Here is a 19350-nt window from a genome sequence, read left to right as displayed (position 1 = left end):
TTCGAACATCCTCGGGACACAACGTAGCGCTTGGACTGACGTATACGGACCCGACTCTGATCTCCATCTTTTCCATTTGGATGGCCACTATGGATATTCACTGCGACTAGCGAGCCTCCGCCCCTGGTGAGCCTATCATCTCTATGTATCTTGTGGTTCTTGAGTGTGAACCTTTCTCCAGGCTTCAGTAGTGTTTCCTGGATTAGGCACACATCCACGTTGTATTTCTCCAGGGAGTCAGTTCAGCTTTCTTCCCTCTGACTCCATTGGCGTTCCAGTAGACGACACACAGAGATTTAGGCCTGAGCAATCTAGACATGACTGCTCATCAATGCGATCATCTGGGATTGCATCGTGGCCATGAACGTTTGCATTTGTGCTTGCATGGCCTGGATGGTTTGGGCCAGCTGTTCATGGTCGGTTTTGCTCCCTTGTTGACGTTGGGGAGCTTGTTGGGGCGGCAGGTTCTGCCTTGCTGCCGAACTGTAGCTCATGTTGGTTCTTGGCTGTGGCTGTGGCGTTGTTGTTGGCTGGGCTTGCTGGCTCGGTTTTTGCCTCTGCACAGGCTTTGCAGTGCATTCTGAGTAGGAGGCTGGATGTGCTCCTCCGCAGTTTGCACATTTTGCCGCCTTTTCTTTTAGCATTTGGCACTCGCGGGACCCATGCGAACGGCCGCACTTTACACATTTTGCGGCCGCTGTGCATTTGGACTGCCCTTGTCCAAACAGCTGATATCTGTAGCACTGTGTCAGCTGTGTTTTTGCGTGCTGAGATTCCACTCTCACACGCAGATTTCCGAGAGCACGAACTTCAAATATGGTCTTCTCGGTTTTCGGCAGTAGGACCAGTACCACCGGAATGGACAGTCCATCGGACGATTGTGGTGGGGTGAAATCCGAGAGCAGTGAGTTCCTCCCGGATTTTTTCCTCGGTCCAGCATTCGACTACACCCCGAATGACCTGTAGTCATCTTCGGTTGGGGGGTGTGTCCTCACTCCCTCTTTCGTGGTTATGCCACAGCCATAATTTACTTTGGAGTCCATAAGCTTTTTGGTGATTTCGTCATATTTGCTCTTTTCTAGGAGGACAATTGGAGGGATTTTTGTCCTCCTTGTTGAAGTCTGCTGGGCGGCAGGGGTGTTCTGCTTTTTCTGCACCTCGTCATCAAGCTGCTGGGCGGCCTGCTTCTTCATAATCTCTTTTGCTGGCTGCTGAGTGCTGGTCCGGGTCTGCTGGGCTGCCTGGGCTGCTTTGCGTGGGTCTCTAGGCTGGGGCTTCCTTCCTGTGGACAAAGCACACTTTTTAATTGATTTGTCCTCCTCACTGGAAGACATGGGACCGATCCTCTTCCTCTTCCGACGGCGATTTGGGCTTTTAAAGCCATCTCCGTCAGAAGAGTCTGTTGACGGCCCACTGTCCCCTTTGGAGGCCGTTGGGGGAGCCGCCTAGTCGGTGATCCCTCAACCGCCTCGCTGTCACTAGAGGAGGCTGTGCCTTCCTGCATTTCCTCATCACTGGCTTCGCTGGTGGCCTCAGGTCTGCTGGCTGCCATCAGGGTCTCCGCGACCTGTGCGCGATCGCGCCAGAAGTCCACTTGTTCATTGGCCTTTTTAAGGGCCTCCAAAGTGGCCTTCAGTTTGGCCTCCATCGCCTCCAACCTTCTCACGAACTCGTCCGTTGTGAGCGGCTCCATGGATTCCTCCTGAACCTGCGAAAAGTCAAGACAAATGTTGTGTGTCCTTGTTTGTCAGCTGTAAATCGCGCTGAGAAGCACAATTAATGCAACTTGGCCACAAGTAAACACAGTATAGCAGAATCACTCAAGTAAACTTCTAGCATCAACACTGAACTTTTCGAGCACGATGTTAACTCAAGTTAACGCAAGACTCAAGTCTCTCGTCGCTTCGAAATTATGTAATTCCATCCCATATTAATACTTTTACTATATACTGCTTATGATAAGAGATATTTGATGCCAAAAAGTGGGGGTGTTAGACAGTTCTCCGATTCTTTTTTATATGCGCATGTGTCAACTATTTTTTCAACGTTGCCGATTTCTCAATACTTTTCTTATGTCATAAAACAATATGGCTGGTATTTTTCTGCCTGTGCCCATCATGGTTCTGTACCAGGGGATTTTTTATGCCTATTTGGGCAACGCGGTCGGAATCGGAATTTATCTCTTTGGCATGAGATTATCCGTTTACAAAACCTGCTTGAAAAGTACTGTTTTCGGAGTTGTTGCAGGAATATCTCGTCTGAGATTTCCAGATCAACCCCGGTGGTCACCACCGAATAGGAGGATATATTTGTTGGTTAGTAACTTGGGGAGTGGCAGTGGTGTTATTGTAGTGCACTTTATATGACGAAATGAGATCCCGTTCCATCAACAACTGAAGCGCTTGTGTTGCTCTTGGTTCCTCGTTAGTTTTAATGGGAAAGGCAGAACGTGCCCTCCCCTTTCCCATCTTGATGATGACATCCCTGTTGTTATCTTTCACTTTTTTCCATTCGAAGGCCAACTGAATTCTAGATGTCGTGCTTGAAATTTCTACTAAGAAGTTGTATGCGAAGTAGTAGCGTTGTTGTTGTGGTAGTGGGAATGTTGGGATTTATTATGCTGTTGCTGCTGCCGTTGCGTGGCAGAAAAAGGTGATTGAGTCGTGGGAGCCACAGAGGTTTCAGCCCTGTCTGGAGCTGATTTTTTGCATGTTGGAATTGGTGTTGCTGGTGAGGTGGGATCAGCCTTCTGTCTCTTTATTTCGGTTTTAGAAAAAGCGCTTCCTGGGACGGTCCGATTCGGACTCCTGCGTGCTCCCCGGATTTATTCCTGTCGCATATGAAGCCTAAATTTGGTTTGCTGGGTGTCTACTGGCCGATAAGCGAATACATTTTTCAACCGACAATTTTTCTTCCGATTGGAATTCGAGCAGAAAGTACGGATTCCTACCGAGCATCTCTTGTTCGCAGTAGAGCTATCGCAAGACTCGCTTAAAAACATCTCATGTCTTTTAATATTATAACAACCAACTTTTCGTTCCATTCAAGCTGTTTTTAGAAACATTTTCAAATGGGAGACGCAGATTGACCTGGTTGAAAAGTTGAAGTTTATTCTAAATTTTGGTTGGGTCATCAGTCTGGATTAATTTTGTCCTCCAATGCAGCAGGTTGGTTTGTTTGTTCAACATCAAACATAAACATAGTAAAAATAAGTTTTTTGTATAAAGTACATACCAATTATGAAATGTCTTGAACAAACACGACCATTCCTCATATGCTTTTCAGAAGCCGCCGTTTTAAAGCCTGAACCCTAGCATTTCGATGCTCAGTAGACAGGGAATTAAAATCATTTCCTCTATTTATCAAAATAGCGGGAAATCGGATGTGGCAATTTGAATCAATTGTGTAATTACTACATTAGTTAAACTTAATGTTTACATATGTAAACAAGTAGTCAAATGGGATTGTGTGCCACCCAGCATTTGTTTTAGATCTGTCACGACAGATCTTGGAATGGGCGAGAATTTATCAAGATTAAAAAACCATTAGAGCCGGAAGTAATTTATAGGAGACGCTTTTATATTTTGACACAAAATTTCTTATTTGTGCCCATAGTGCGCCGCCTGTCAGAATCGAAAAATATGTGTTTGATAAACCATTCTCACTTTTTGACGTACTACTCGAATCTTCAGTAAAACGGTGCGGTTACCATTTGAAATTATCAAGTTGGCCTTGTCCAGTCTAAAAGATCGAAGTGCCTACTTTGATACTGTTTTTGTTTATTTTTTGACCGGAATGAACTTTTCATCTGAGATATTAAGTTTAGATTGGTATTAGATTGGAGTTTCAAGTTTAAAGAAATCACTCGGTAGAACATTCTGTTTAGTTATTAATATGAAACCAAAATAAACCGATACCAAAGGAAAATAAAATATAATGCACAAACGACCAAGGCAATATTGTTTAACGGTAATTTAAAAACATGATACAAATATATTTATATTAATTTATTATTATGTGTGTGTTTATTATTATGTTATCAGTTTCTTCTAGAATTTAATTTAGTTATGTACCGATCAGGTTTCGTTTTCCGGTCTCTGTAGTCGAAGCCATACTCTTTAACCAAACATTTAACAAAAACGAAACTTATCTACCTATACATAATTATTAATTTTCACGTTGCAGGCGGATGACGGGTTTTATTCATATGTACAACCATGAACGAGACAGTCAAGGAACAACGCACTGGCTCGGATCCAAAAGCTAAAAAACGAATAAGTGGGTTATTTGCAGCTTTTAAATGGTTTAAAATTAGATCAGATGAAGATGAGTTTAGTGGTGCATCGCGATGTATCACTAGTTCTAGTTTAGAAACCGTGGCTACAGATGGAAGTTTTTGGTTTGTGACGCCAGCAATTTGTGAGAGTAGGATGGTTAACGAGAAACACGTCCCGACAGGTAAGAACATCGCTGCTTGACCAATAAATATTCTTAAATATAGTTTCATTAGTACGGCCGGTGTGCTCATTTTATATTTTAATAATTGCATGTAGACATGCGTTTCTATCGTTGGCCATTAGCTTACATAGATTTTCTATCTAAAATTAATATGAAACTATTTCCATATTTACAATGTTAAAAATTAAATTATTTATAGCTGTTTTGTGTTAGAACAGTCACTAAGTACAACAAACTGTGATTCTCAAACAATAAACAAACAGTTGTTATGATATATTACTAACACGGACAGACCCGGACAGTTAAAATTACTCTCTTTCTAAAAGTATTACATATTGTATTGTATACAAATTGTATTTCGTGCTATAAAGGTAACCTTGTTCACTAGCATTATTTAAAAAAAGTAACTGAACAAATTCATAGCACTTGTTATCGTTTACTGGTTTTTATTACCTACTTTGAGTTTTTTCTTCCTTTAAGTTTTATAATTAAAAGAAACATTAGCTTTTTTGATTGGGTTTGTTTTGGATTTTGTTGATAGCACATTTTTTTTGTATTAGTTTTAACGTTATTCACAACGAACCGCTTTAATCGAATACGTTTATAACCGAAATTGGGCAAGTATTATGCACTTGTATGCATTCCAAATTTGAAATTCGTGCAGCGTTGCTATAATAATAAATATCGATATTTTAACGATATGACACTCGTACAATGAAATAACGCAAATAAATACTTTCCGAGTTATTAACAAAAATACATTTTTTTCAATGGATCCCTCTTTATATTTTATCATATTGAACTTGCGCTTGAAAGTACTTTTGCAAAAATAGGGCATTTTTTATAATTTTCTTATGCATTCTACAGGGTGTTCCGTAAATACGTTAAAATATTTCAACAGCGTGTTCTTTTAGTCATTTTAGAGGGTAGTCTTCCTGACATTTTTTTCAATTTGAGCTCTCATTGTCGAGATATTTGATTTCCAAATGGCGGAAAATATTTGTTTTTGTTGTTTTTTCTTCAAAACGGTTAATCAAAGAAACTGCAGTTTTGGTATAGGCACATTATAAGCTAATTGAGTGCCATTTTATGGTAGTGTTTTGTGGTTCAGTTTACTTTTATACACGGTAAAAATGTGGAACCCCTATTTTTGTTTTGATCAGAACTTTTCTGTGTGCAATTAAACTTTTATTACCATATTTTTTTTAATTACTACAAGTTATTTACCAACTTTTTTATCTCTTACTAGTTTTTCTTAAGAGCACTAGTTGCTCGCAAAAAAAATAAAATCGTTTTTTTTGCCGTTCTCAAAATGTAAAAGTAATTAAGTTATTTTGTTAAAATCTAAGAACGTTTCCATATAACAATTTTGGTACGCATTATTAGTTAATTACTAAGAAACTAAATTATTTTTCGAAATTGTGTATTTTGGTTCAAATTATATTTATTGTGTAAATAATAAAATGGTCACAATATGAGCAACGATATAAAGAAACAAAATGAAATTTAAATAACCATTCATAATATAATAATAACACTAGTTACTATTTCAATATGGCAAAGCTTTTTTTAAAAAACAACTAAATTCTAGTAACACGTTTATTTTTGATGAAAGAAACTCTACATGTGCATTTGTTGAAAGATAAAAATGAAGTCACTGGTAATCAGCGCAAATGTGCTTTTGTTTGAAGTAAACGCATTGTCAGCATTTGGCTGATTCAGCGGAACGCGTATCGGACCGTCACATAACTCACTGGTCTGCAAAAAAAATTGCTTTTCTCCTCATTGCTTTCATGCATGATAAATTTATATTTCGTGCTCTAAACACGGAATTTAACATGGAAATAAATATAGCACATATATTTTAAATATAATGTCGATTTAATTAAAAAACTATATATATAAATAATCTTTATTTCCTACAGAAAAAGGCTATCGACCGGTCTTTCTACCCTTGTGTAGTACATATGTGTCTTAGCCTAGCTTATTCTAAAATTAATTCCTATTCGTAACACTCGTGTAAACTAATCAGTGATAAAAAAAAATCTTGGCTTACAAAACAAACAGGTCTTAGTTCAGTTGCGGTTGTGCCTTAGTCTAGCTATTGTAAAATTAATATCTATTCCCAACACTCGTATAAACTAATCAGTGATAAGAAAAGAAATTCTAGTCTTACAAAACAAACAGGTCTTAGTCGTTAGTTCAGTTGCGTTTGTAGTTCTAGTAAAGTATCTGTTGGGATACAAAAACGGGAGTGTTTTGTCTGTCTTGTTAGGCAAAGGGGATTCAGTATGGTTCAGTTGTGGGGGTTGTTTGTCCATTTTATCCGTAAGTGTACTAGTCTTTCCAAAATTTTCCACGTGTCTTATTCATGTTATTAGTCTTAGTGCAATTTGTTCTGTTGTTTGTACGTATCGTTTTGTCTTTTCTGTTCCGTTGGCAATGAGTATATGTTCATAGTCCAAGAGAGGTCTGCAGATCGCTTCGTATATTTTTGTCGCGGTTTTTGTACTTATTCCTTTGTCTTTGTATGTTAGTCATCGAAAGTGTGTTTAGTGAATTTGAGTTTGTGGTGATCCCAAGGTGCCTTAACTTAGTACCTTACAGTTATTGTAGAGGAGTCAGCGTTGAGTCTGTGGTTCGTGAGCAGAAGTTGGTTTTTTGTCGCGTTTGGCGTTAGTCTCCTTTTATAAAACCATGTCAAAATCATGCCAAAAAATGGTCAAAATGAAAAGCGGATGAATGAATAGTCGAATGGTGTTTGAAACCGAATTGGTAGGTACCAATTCGGTTGTCTCTGTTGTCCAAGTCTCTGTTTTAGTATGTGTTCCAAAACTTTCCACAGCACCGGGAGTAATGTAATAGGTCTGTAGTTTTTAATTTGTGTACCGTCTCGCCCATTGTTAGATATAGGAATTATTGTGTCAGTAGTGTTAGTTTTCTTGTATTGTGCTCATTTCTTGATTTTTTGCCAATATGTTTTGCCCTTGTCCTTTTCTATTTCCTTGCATGTTTCTAAAACACCATTTGTCTTGTCGGTATTGTCCAATCAGAGTTTTAATGTTCCTGTTGAGCTTTTTTACGTCGTTATTTTGGGTGTAAGTATATAGTCTGTAAAGTTCTTTCTTATGTTTTATAAATCTCAGTATGAATTTGGGTAGGGTGTGTCGGTAGAAAACATTTTTTTATTTTAGGGGTGAATTTTCCTATAGCTAGTGAAAGTTGTTGTTCAATTGAGATGATCTGTGCTTGCGATTGTATGTAGTTATGTATATGTTGTTTCACTTTGTTTATGTCAGTCTGAGTTAAGCTTAGCTTTTTCTCTCGATTCGGTGTACTGAGGGTAGGTTGCATATGTTTTAAGTCTTAAACGTTATAGCCAGATGGTCCGATCCAAGTTCGTTAGTTAGGCTTATGTTATTAATGGTGCTTGTTAAGTTTGTTGTGTACAGTAAAACGTCTGGTGTGGAGTCTGGGTTTCCGGGCATCAGAAAAGTTGGTGGGGTGTGTTGTTTTATAAAGTCTGAATTGTCTAAAAATCTTTTCAGTTGTTCTGTTTTGTTCTTGTTGAGGTTAAAGTCGCCCGCAATAATTGCGTATTTGTAAAGACTTGGGTTGGTCAGTATGTTTTGTTCTAGGTTGGAGTGTGGGTGTATGTATGTCAGAAATATGTGAACTAAGTCATTTAAGTAGGGTATAGTAACATGTATGCAGTCGTACAAAGGGTTGTCGAGGTGGAGAGGATTTGCTTTGCCTAGTGTTGTCTCTGTATGTCGGTGTTTGTCCGGGTTTGGTTTTTGTCTCCACAAACATACAGCATTCAATGTTATTTCTCTATATAGTTATAGACAAGGTGCTTTTTACCATTTAGTTCATTAATGTTGGCGCATGTAAGTCTTAGATTGAATGTTCTATACTTGTGATTGTTTGTCTAAGTTGGTCGTGGGGTTCAGTCGGAGAATTTCTGGTAGGTGAAAGCATGTCAAACATCAGTATGTACATGTGGTTTCCAAAGAAAACCACAGAAGTGTCGACGCTAAAGTCGTCAATAAACTGTTTGGGGAGTTTTTTTTATTAATTCCTCTCTGTTGTTGTTGCTTGTTTTGTTCAGTTGGTGTTTGTATTTGTTTATTATGTGGTCATGTGTAGTAATTGATTTGTAAATTTGGTTGTCTATCGTTACTAAACCTGACACCTCCGCCGTTCTCTTGTTGAGGCATTTTACCTTTACGTTTGAGATTCATTCTATGGGGCGTTTGGGGCACTTCATGCTCCATGCTGCATGATCGTCCGAGTTGCATGTTGCACATTTAGCCGGAAGTGGTGAAGTGCAGACAGTAGTTGGATGGGTTCCTTGGCATTTGGTGGACTTAACGGGCTTCTTACAGTTCTCCGACCGATGGTCATATACACAACATTTACTGCAGGGTGCAGGGATGAGTACATGTGGTCTGCTTTCTACTATACGGTAGATACGGCCCAGAAAGTGCACACCTCTATCCGTCGTAAGGCTCTCATAAGTCGCGTGGTCTCCCGTAATCAGACGCATCATTAGAGTAGGTCTCCCTGTTTGCCTTGGTATGATTCTCTTGCAGAATCTTATTTGAGGATGGATTTTCTTAAGGTGGTTTAGGAACATCTCGTCGGTGATATCGAGATCGACTCCTGACACTCCGGTTGACATTTGTGAAGGTTGGTGGGTTAGAGCCGTTCAACTGCATCTTATACGACTTGATTACTCCCTGGTGTTTGAGGAGTTCCAGTGCTTTGGGTTTCCAATTTAAACATTGGGTATCTCGATTGGTTGGAGTTGGTTGAAATTAGAGTTGTAGATGATGTTGTGGCTGTTGGTTTTATTGAGGTGAATGTCGTAGCGCGTGGTGCTGTTTCTTCTACTGCCGGTCGTTTCATATCCTGAGTGGGTGTTGTAGGGTTCGATGATTCGGCTGTAGATTTTGGTTAACTACCCCGCTTTTTTGACTTCTGCACCGTGAATACCTCATCCTGGGAGACCAAGTCCGATTCGGACTGAGAAATCCCGGAATTCATCCTACTTGATGACCAGACCTTGTATTCTCAACGAGGTCGGCAAAATCGGTTTAAATAATTGAAATTCTTTTGGTATCGTGCGTTTATCAACGAAAGAGAAAAACAAATATTTCGATACACCCGTACTGGGCACGTCTGCTTCCTATCGAGAATATTATTATATAGTTATAGTTATCTCAGTGTGGTAGTATAATTCAAGTTATTTTGTAGTTTTTTTCTTTCATTGTTTCCATCGAATTTTCTCGGCGAATCGACCAACAAAAATCAGCAAGCATTGCTTCCGACCATTTTCCATTATAGCGTCTTTCAAGATACATAATATCCTGATGAAACCTTTCACCATGCTCATCTGATACGGCAACGAGATTTTCCGGAAAGACATCTAAATTGAGTCCAAAATTGCATCCTAAAGCTTTATAAGCAGAAAGCAGTATTACTAAGAAAATTATGACACACTTTTACGAAAGCCACTCAAGCTTTTTCTTTATCTTTGTTCAACTTCAAATTGAAAACTTCATTTGTCATAAGCTCTCGTATTTGCGGACCTACAAAAATCCCTTCGTTCAGTTTTGCGTCACTGATTTTTTTTCAGATATTGAAAGCATGCACCGTCCTTCTTTATAGCTTTCACAAAGTTTTTCATAAGTCCCAACTTTAGATGAAGTGGTTGCAGAAAAATTTTGTCACTTGGAACCAGAGGTTGTTGTGATACATTTTTAAGTCCAGGTGTCAAACTTTTTCCTTGTGGCCAAGTTTTTACTTTGTAATGTTTGTCTCTCGCGCGACTGTCCCACTAACATAAAAAAACAACAAAACTTGGTGTATCCTCCTTGCAATCCAGTAAGTATAGCGACAACTTTTAAGTTACAACAAATATTCTATAGGAATTGAGAATATTTTATTTTTTCAAGTAATGACTCCAGATTTGCATAATTTTCTTTTGCGTATTTATTTTCGTTGTGAAGTAAAACGGGTTTCAGACTAATCATCGACGCATCAATAAAAAGTATTTCTTCATCATAATTTTCTGGAAAGCTCAGTTCTTCAAGATGCCCTGCAGGATCATTACAAAGTGCTAAATTATTTTCTTCGGAAAGGTAACTCGAAAAATATTCTCGTCTTGTGCCAATCAAATTCCACTGTTTCAATCTTGATCCGAGTAACTGAGCCTTAGATTTTGTTAGCCCAAAGTCTCTTACTAGATTATTTAAATCAGGTTGTTTAAGAAAATAACATTCTTTTGATGGGCTTGAAGATCCAGATAAAGTGTATGATGGTGAAGATGTTCTGGTAGAATTGAAACTCGATGGAGGCCATAGTCCAGAAGTATTTTTATTTTCCGTCTTCTCGCTACTTTTTGGAGATATGGAGGCAAACTGCCTTCATCACGAGGAAGTGGTCTTTTTGCAGATGTGGTGTTCAAATATACAATATTGTTTTTATTTTTTTTTTGAGAATCCTCGTGTTGATGTCATGCAGAAATAACATGATATTTTGGAAAAAAATTATAATCGAAAAATCTAGACGTGATAAAAAAATTGGCCTTTGGGAACAGATCCAGCACATCAAAATCTTTGTATTTATGACCTAATTTTTTGAAGGAAGATTTTGTTGCATACCAATGTAATCATATCATAATAATAATTCATAACCATAATGTTAACTTAGCAGATGTTCAAAATGGTCTCCTTGGCATTCTTGGCATAATCGCTGTCTTTTAATTAAATAAAAAATTATATACCGTAAAGATTGCACTTTAGTGCTTATTTCGTTACAAATATTAACTATTCTTTCTTGAAGTTCTTCGATTGTATTCACTTCTGTTGAATACACCATATTTTATAAATAACCCAAAGGTAAAAATCAAGCACGTTTAGATCGGGAGATCTAGGAGGCCAGTTTATAGGATTTTCTTGACCTCTCCCAATTCCACGGCCTGGAATGTTTTGATCAAGCCAATGCCTGACCTGCAATGAAAAATGAGCAGGGGCACCATCGTGCATATAACACATTTGTTGTCGTAGTTGGAGAGGCAAATCTTCCAATAACTCAAAGGAATTATTTTATAAATAATTCAAGTACTCAGCCCCTTCTAAGCGTCTAGGTAAGATCTGCGGTCCTATTAAAAAATCAAATCTCCCCCTATTCCAGCCCAGACGCTGAATCAAAGCGAATGTTGGTAGCTTGTTGTCATGACAGAATTAGGATTTTCGGGATACCATTCGTGCATATTGTGGCAATTAACAACGTATCCTCTTGTAAATAAAGCTTCATCGGTGAACAGTACTTGCTGAATAAATGGAGGTTTCTATTACGATTGCCTAGAATTTATGCCCAAAATCTTACTCACAGTTCTTGATCTGTTGGTAATAACTCTTGTACTTTTTTAAAGTGGAAAGGATACTAGCCGTTTTTTGATAAAATGGGTCAAATACTAGTAGCAGACATATTAAAATGTCTTGATGCTTCCCGGATAGAATAGTCATCAAAAGAATCCAAAACTGCACGTTCTTATACTGCTTCATACCCCCTGCCTTAATTTGGTTGACGGGTAAATGTTCCATTGGCTGGTAATCTTAATTGAATATTGGCAAAAGTTGGATGGCTAGGCAGTCGACGATTAGGTAACATTTTTGGGTAAAGCCTTGCGGCTTGAAGAGCGTTGCCATGACATTCTCCCTGTATCAAATGCCTAACTGTATATTCTTCAATCATCATCATCATATCAGCCCATGCACGTCCACTCCTGAACGTCGGCCTCTTCCATCTATCTCCAAGTTTGTCTGTCCTGAGCTGTTTGTATCCAATTCTTTCTGGCATGGCGTTGGATATCGTCACGCTATCTTGCCTTCGGTCGGTCCACGCTCCGCTTAGATTGCCTGGGTCTCCATTGCATGACTTTTTTGTCCATTTGATATCATCTCTCGCAACATGGCCCGCTTTTCGTCATTTGTCTCTTGAAATTTGCTTCACTACATCCTTGACTCCTGTTCTCCTCCAGATTTCCTGATTTCTGATTTTAGTTCTGAGGCTCACGTTCAGCATCCGTCTTTCCATTGCAGTCTGGAGAACCCGTAGAGAGTTTGCACTGCCTTTCGTTATTGTGGCAGTCTCGAGTACGTATATGGTAACAAAGTATGCAAGCATTGTAGCCCTTACGCTTGAGGGATTTTCGGTTCCTTAAATATATGCCCCAACTTACCGAATACATTCCAGGGTAGCCCTATTCTTCTGGAGATTTCAGCAGTTCAATTTTCTGCCCCGAGCATGATAGTCTGTCCAAGATATACGGAGCTCTCAACAACCTCGAGAACGTGACTGTTATGCGTCACAGCAATATGACTTTGGCTGAAGATTCTCGTTTTGTCGAGATTTATTTCTAAACCTACAGCCATATATGCCTTGCTGTTCTAATTGATCTTCGTCGCTACTTATCAATACTGGAACTTGGTCTTCTTGTATTTTAATGTATAGGGTAGCGTGACAGTACCTACGTATATTCGAGGATGTCTGCGTATCTCAAATCAATTCTATCCTAGTTGATTGCCCGCAATACAAACCACGGAATCCACTTATTTTCAAAAATTCCCGAGAAAAAATGTTTGACTATTGCAGCGTCATGGGGTTGCTGAAAAAAATATGTTCTCCCGTTCCGTAAACGGCACCTCATCAACAAAGGATTACACATGTTGCCTTCAAATTTATAAATGGATTGTGATGTGAGAATGCCATGCAAAACCAATGGACCGATAATTCTACGTTTGAAAACACCGGCTTACACATTAATCCCAAATCTCCATTGATTTCGGTTCCCACAATCGAGAACTGTGTTGTGAGCACGTGCAGGAGTTGTATACTTACATATGCATCCTCTGCCCAAACCGAATTCAACGGAAAATAGCGCATTTCGCTACAGTTTTCCAGGAGCCAGTGGAAGGGTCTCCAGGTATGAGTTAATTAACTTTTTGCCTTCTAAATGGTTTGAAATTATATTTTTCCAAAGCTCGCCTTACGGTAGTTTTTGGCAAACCTCTTGATACGGCTCTTACTAATGCTATTTCTTCTAACTCTATCCCTATTTGATATACATCTTTTTGATTTGTTTATCACAAATTGACCATAATTTTTTAGATTATATCGCTGTATTGCAAAAAGTCCTTGAATGGTTCTCTACTCTCTGGATATCATTCCTGGTAAAAGTTTCTTGCGCCTCTTTATTTTCCCCTGTTTGTATGATGCAAGCTAACATAAGGACGAAATTCCGATAGACCACGGCTTCAAAGCCCGGAAAACATTCCTAAATGTAATCTGACCGGCTGTGAAACCCTTCATAGTCTGATAACAAGCTAACATATCCCACTTTTCATAATTCTCATATTTGGTAACAAATTAATTCCCATAATTGCACTAAAACTCAGGAAAATAGGAAGGATCTGTACAGCATTAAGCGAAACTTTGACAACTGCTATTATTGACATTGACATTCGCCTTGTCATCCAAAGCCTACTCGTTCAAAACGGGCACATGCAGTCTAGACTTGAAAAAAACTATAATTAAACCTATATATTTGATTGACTAGTTGAGCAAAACATGGATTGTGCTATAGTTTTGGAAAGTTAAATTCAACCGCAAGTTAAATATGATAAAACAGACAGTGTCCCATTCAAAAATATTTATTTTTTGTTATTTATATATTTATACAAGTATTTGCTTAGAGATAGAGATAATGACATTCGGGTTTCGTTATTAATTTAGTCATACGAATAGAGGCTCGGATGCCGACATCAGTTTTGTTCTGATGTGGAAATGGAGAATCCATCCAAAACCCAATTTCCAATTTATCCCACCCTGTAAATGAAACAAAGCTATTACCACGTTCTGTAGCTTGCTGATTTTTGAGCTAACGGTTTTAAATATAGTTATTTTTGTTTTATTTTTATTAACTATAATTTTGTTGTTTCAGAACCAATTGTGAACCTGCTACCTGCATGTTATTTATATTATTATATTTCAAAAGTATGTCAAAATTTGCATGAAATTTCAAATTGGTGTTTTCAGCTTAGTCAATCTAGGTCTTAGAAGGAATGTCTAAATTCATTTAAAATTCAGCCGACTGTTTTTTGGGAAAAATCTTGGACCAGTCAATTTTCATTTGTTAATGCAATTTTTTTTTCTAAATCAATTTATACAGGGGGATTCTTAAATACGTCACGACCATCAACTTATTTTTTTCCACCTGCTTTTGAATTATCCATTTAATTCTAAGTGTACTTTAAGTAACACCTACCATACTTAAGCTCAGCAGTTTTCGAAAGATTCATGATTAGACTTCTTACATTTTTTTGTTCTGAGTATTATAGATTCCATTTTTGGACGTAGGTGTCTTTCATATGTTTCCATTTATTTCGGTTCCTGCCACCCTGCCAAACCTGCCATGAGTTTTATATCGTCTGTCCAGCGCATTCACGGGGTTCCCTGGTTCGTTTACCCTGATAGGGTCTCCACTGTAGCAATTTTTTTGTCTATCGTCCCTCCCGTATACTGGCCACATGACCTACAAAACTCCATTTAGGCGCAGCAATTTTCTCATCAACATCTGTAACTTGAATTACATGTTGATGTGTTGATTACGCCTTCTATCGAATAGTGACAAGCACGTGTCTTTCCATCTCACGCTGTCTTATTCTGAGTGGTTCTAGCAATTTGTTCGTGTTGGTCCATGTTTGGGCGCTGTACGTCATTACTGGTAGGACACATTGGTTATATAGTCGACTTTTTAGAATGTATTGTTTTTCAGAGTGTTCTTCAGCTTTCCAAACGCTGCTCAAGTCAGTCTTCTTTTTCGTTCTATCTCTTGGGTTTGATTTTCTTTTCCAAGTGACTTCCCATTTGTTGAGATACTTTTGTCCTGCTAGTTTAGTTTCTTGAAAGCATCTGCTGTAGCCAAAGTGAATAATTTTGCAGATATCGCATCCCCTTGTCTTATGGCTCTCTGTATTTTGAGTGGTTTTGTCATGTTATTCAACTGAATAGTAGAGGTGACGTTTTCTAGTATTTGTTTAATGAGGCTGGAATATCTGCTGTCTATTCTTGCATTTGTAAGCCATTCAACACCGTCCAATGTTCAAAGCTATCAAAGGCCTTTTGGAAATCTACAAAGACCAAACAGATATCAACATTGTTTTCAATCGCTTTTTCCACTTCCATTCTCATTGTCAAAAGATGGCCACACGTGTTATACTGTTTTCTAAAACCTGATTGTTCATCTGGCTGGTCTGTTTGTAAGAATTTTTGTGATGTGCTTGTCTACTTGCTATAATAATAATATCGGGCGGTAATTCTCTTAATTTGTTTTACCTCCTTTCTTGTATAATAATATTACAATAACGTTGGTCCAATTTTTGGGTATCTTTCCTTGTCCTATACATTAATTGAACCGTGTGCACAATCTTGACATTAATATATCAACAACTTTTAGCATTTCTATCAGAGTTTCATCTTCACCCGCTGCCTTATTATTTTGTGTGCGATTCAGACCATATCTAATCTCGTCCTCAGTTATTTCCTGGATCTTTGCTGATTATACATTCATAATATTATTGTTTTCGTGCTTCGCTGGTGTTTGAATCTTTATAGTGTATAAATTACTTTAAAAATGTTCGGCTGTTCGCATTATTTCTTCTTTATCCCTTATTTCGTTCCCCGTTTGGTCCTTCAGGGCTGTTGTCTATTTTATAGTTGCTCTTCCTCAGACTTCTAAGGCCTTTATTTTTTTTAGTAGTTTTTTAACATCGTTTTCACAGTGTTCATTGAGTTCGTGCCTCATCATCCGTCTTGCCTCTTTTCCTAAAATTGTAATTTTCTCAATTTTTTTATCCTTTAATAGTTGTCTCTTTCTTTCAATACTTTTCTCTGTTTCATCTCTAATCTTGCATGTATTTTCTCTTTTCTTCTCGGCTATTTCTCTTGCTGTTGCATTCAATACGGCTGCCGTACTTGACTGGTTTCGTCGATGTTGTTTTTGTCCTGAGTCCTCTCCATTTTTTTCATTTAATTTTTTGAAGCCTTTCACTTTTCTAATTTTCTTTGAACTTTTTTGGATTTATAACTTGTTTTATTTTTGGAATCTTTTTGCGTTCTAGCTTAGTATTAGAAACTTTCAAGAATTCTGGATGGTGAAGTCAATTGTGTAAAGAAATAATCCCATCGTTCTAATAAATCTAAATAAAATTGTTGTTTTTCACATTTCGCCGCATATCCAACAATGTGTGTAATACAAGCTGCGTTAGAGTTAACATTATTATTATCATTATTATTATTATTATAGCGTTACCCAAACAGTTTACAGAATAATATGCAAACATAAATTCCATCTATAATTTTCGTATACGCGTATTCCATATTTCATCATCTGAAAGCAACTTATTATGCAAGAAGAGTGGCATTCTGTGAATTTCTCGTGAGTTTGGCATGGCACGAATGGCAAATGTCTTACATGTTCGCGATACAACTTTATCACATAGCATATCATTTTTATCATATAATCTGCATAGATAATAGCTGTTTGCTCTTTGTAAAACTCCCTCATTTGATATATGGTCTACCCCGGAAATTTTAAGTAGTCTTCTCAGGTCTAGTCTGCTTTTTTAACAATCAAACCGCATAATTTTTAATGAACTCAGATATTATTTCTGGGATTAACTGTTTACAGTATGAACAATATTGGTATTAGAACGCGGTTACGTACAAGAGTATTACGGAAACTTAATCTTAAAATTTCCAACTAAAAATTTTGGTGTAAAGCATTGAAATTCTGAATAAACAAACATTTAAATTTATTTTAGGTCCAAAGACCGACAGTTATAAAATTGGTCCTCTGCAAAGGGCTCATAGTGGGCAAGCCGGCAAAAATATGACACTTCTAAAAAAATATAGCCCCATATTGCCCCAGGAAGGAATACTCAAGCACCAACAACCCTTGGATTATGATCGAAATTCAAAGAGTTTACCTTTGAAAATTAACGCAGATGATAATAAAATAAAACCCGATAAGATGCATCGGAGGTTAAGTATATTTTGTTTCTTAATTTATTTAATAATAGCTTTGAAATACTTGCAGCAGAACTAACAGTGAATTGTCTAAGCGGAAGGCAGAAGGAATGTTTATACATGTCAAAGGGAAGCGAAAAGCTCCTCAGCCTCCTGAAATGATTTTTTCAGTTTCAATCAGTCTAAATGACGAACAAAGATTAGCTGCACGAAACCCTTCAGTCGTTGAGATGTATAATGGTTTAGAAAAACCGATTATATCTAACGACTGTCTAAAATTGGAAAATGGAATACTGACGCCGCTAAAGGAAAATCTGAAACAACCCAATAATCATCTTGCTATTTGTTCGTCTCCGTCGAAAAGTAACACGTTTAAGGAAACCTTTCCTCCTAGACCATGGTACAAACGCAACTCTATTAATACAGATTTCCCGTTAAAAAAGGAAAATAATAGTGCAACGCTAGACATGTTAGTATTATGTCGCTTGATAAGGGATTTCGTCGATATAAATCATAAGTCCAAACGTTTTATTATTTCGTTTATTTGACTGGAAACAATAAATTAAAATCCAAAAGCTTTCTGCCAACGAAAAGCCATAAGCTGAAAGCGCCGGAGCGGTCTTTACTATACCTACAATTTTATTGATTAATTTGAAAGTTTGCATATTAAAAGCAATTTAGTTCCAAATTAAAACAAACAATACAAATTTAACTTGTAACCGAACCTTAACTATGACTCATGACTCTTAGTCCGTATATCTTAAGACTGACTCTTTAGAATGAGACTATCTGAGACTCAATTCTTATGACTTCCGACCAAACATCTAATGACTGGATGCTCGTTTCTGCTGTGGTTTTTTTTATAGTTATATCATGCTGATCATAGCAGAAACGATACTACGTTTGATTTTATAAGAATAGTCGGCATAAGTAACCATATAATTCTACTATCAACAAATAATTAGAGTTATAACTACATCAGCTTGCTCTCATGCTCAATAGATGAATCACTTTTCTACAATAAAGAGAAACTTAAAGTAATATTTTCTTTATTCGCGGATTACTATTTATGTCAGGCCATATGATAATAATCAAAATAATAACAATAATAATAATGGTAATAAATTTGACAAGAATTGGGCACCCCGTTATATCAAAAAAGCAAAACTACTTGAATAAGTGAGAACAGAAAGAATGATAATAATAAATAAAAGTGTGCGTCACAGGATGCTCGACAGAAGTGATAAGATATTATTAATATAACTATAAAAAAACTAAAAAACTGTTTAACGCATGATAGCAATACTAATTTATAATTTCAATATTTTTGTAAGAGTTAAATTTTAATAATTTATAAATGTAGCAGGAATAGGTAAAAAAAACATTTAGCATTCTTCCATAGTTGCAGTTTATAATTCATGTCTTTATGAGGATTTTATTTTTAGGTGGTTCTTTTATAGTGTTGCCTAGTTGTTGGTAGTAACTTTCCATATATACTTCACATGATTCAGTTGTTGGCGCATAAAAGTCTATATGATGTTGACGTTAAAAAGTTGAGCCTTTACATCAGCGGTATTATTCGGTCATTTCCTGCGTTATATCATAGAACTGCTGTGGTATTGGGGATTGGTCTTAACATAGCTATTGCGACTTTTGGTTTAATTGCCAGAGTGGTATATTGCGCTGCTTGTGCTTGTAGTGAAATGCCTGGTTGCTTTCCAGTGCTTCTTTGCCATTCCCAATGCACAATTTTTGCTATTCCAATCAAACTGCACTTAATTCAAACAACAACTT

The 19350-nt window shown here is 37.4% G+C and overlaps 1 protein-coding gene across 8 annotated transcripts in view; it reads left to right on the top strand.

The window, feature by feature from the left end:
* LOC109542344 (ranBP-type and C3HC4-type zinc finger-containing protein 1) overlaps window positions 1-19350 on the top strand; it is a gene marked incomplete in the record, with an annotated part of 82398 nt that overhangs the window by 20900 nt on the left and 42148 nt on the right. For 3 of the 8 annotated variants that reach the window (XM_048663803.1, XM_048663802.1, XM_048663801.1), the window contains 3 exon segments: window positions 4186-4458; window positions 17352-17571; window positions 17627-18025. In XM_048663803.1, the coding sequence (XP_048519760.1) occupies window positions 4218-4458; window positions 17352-17571; window positions 17627-18025 (860 nt within the window). 8 annotated transcript variants of the gene reach the window in all.

The sequence above is a fragment of the Dendroctonus ponderosae genome, unplaced genomic scaffold (genome assembly GCF_020466585.1).
Source record: "Dendroctonus ponderosae isolate FM_Combo_2020 unplaced genomic scaffold, Dpon_F_20191213v2 Dpon_F_20191213_2, whole genome shotgun sequence".
NCBI lineage: Eukaryota > Metazoa > Arthropoda > Insecta > Coleoptera > Curculionidae > Dendroctonus > Dendroctonus ponderosae.
This window is presented reverse-complemented; position numbering and strand designations above follow the sequence as displayed.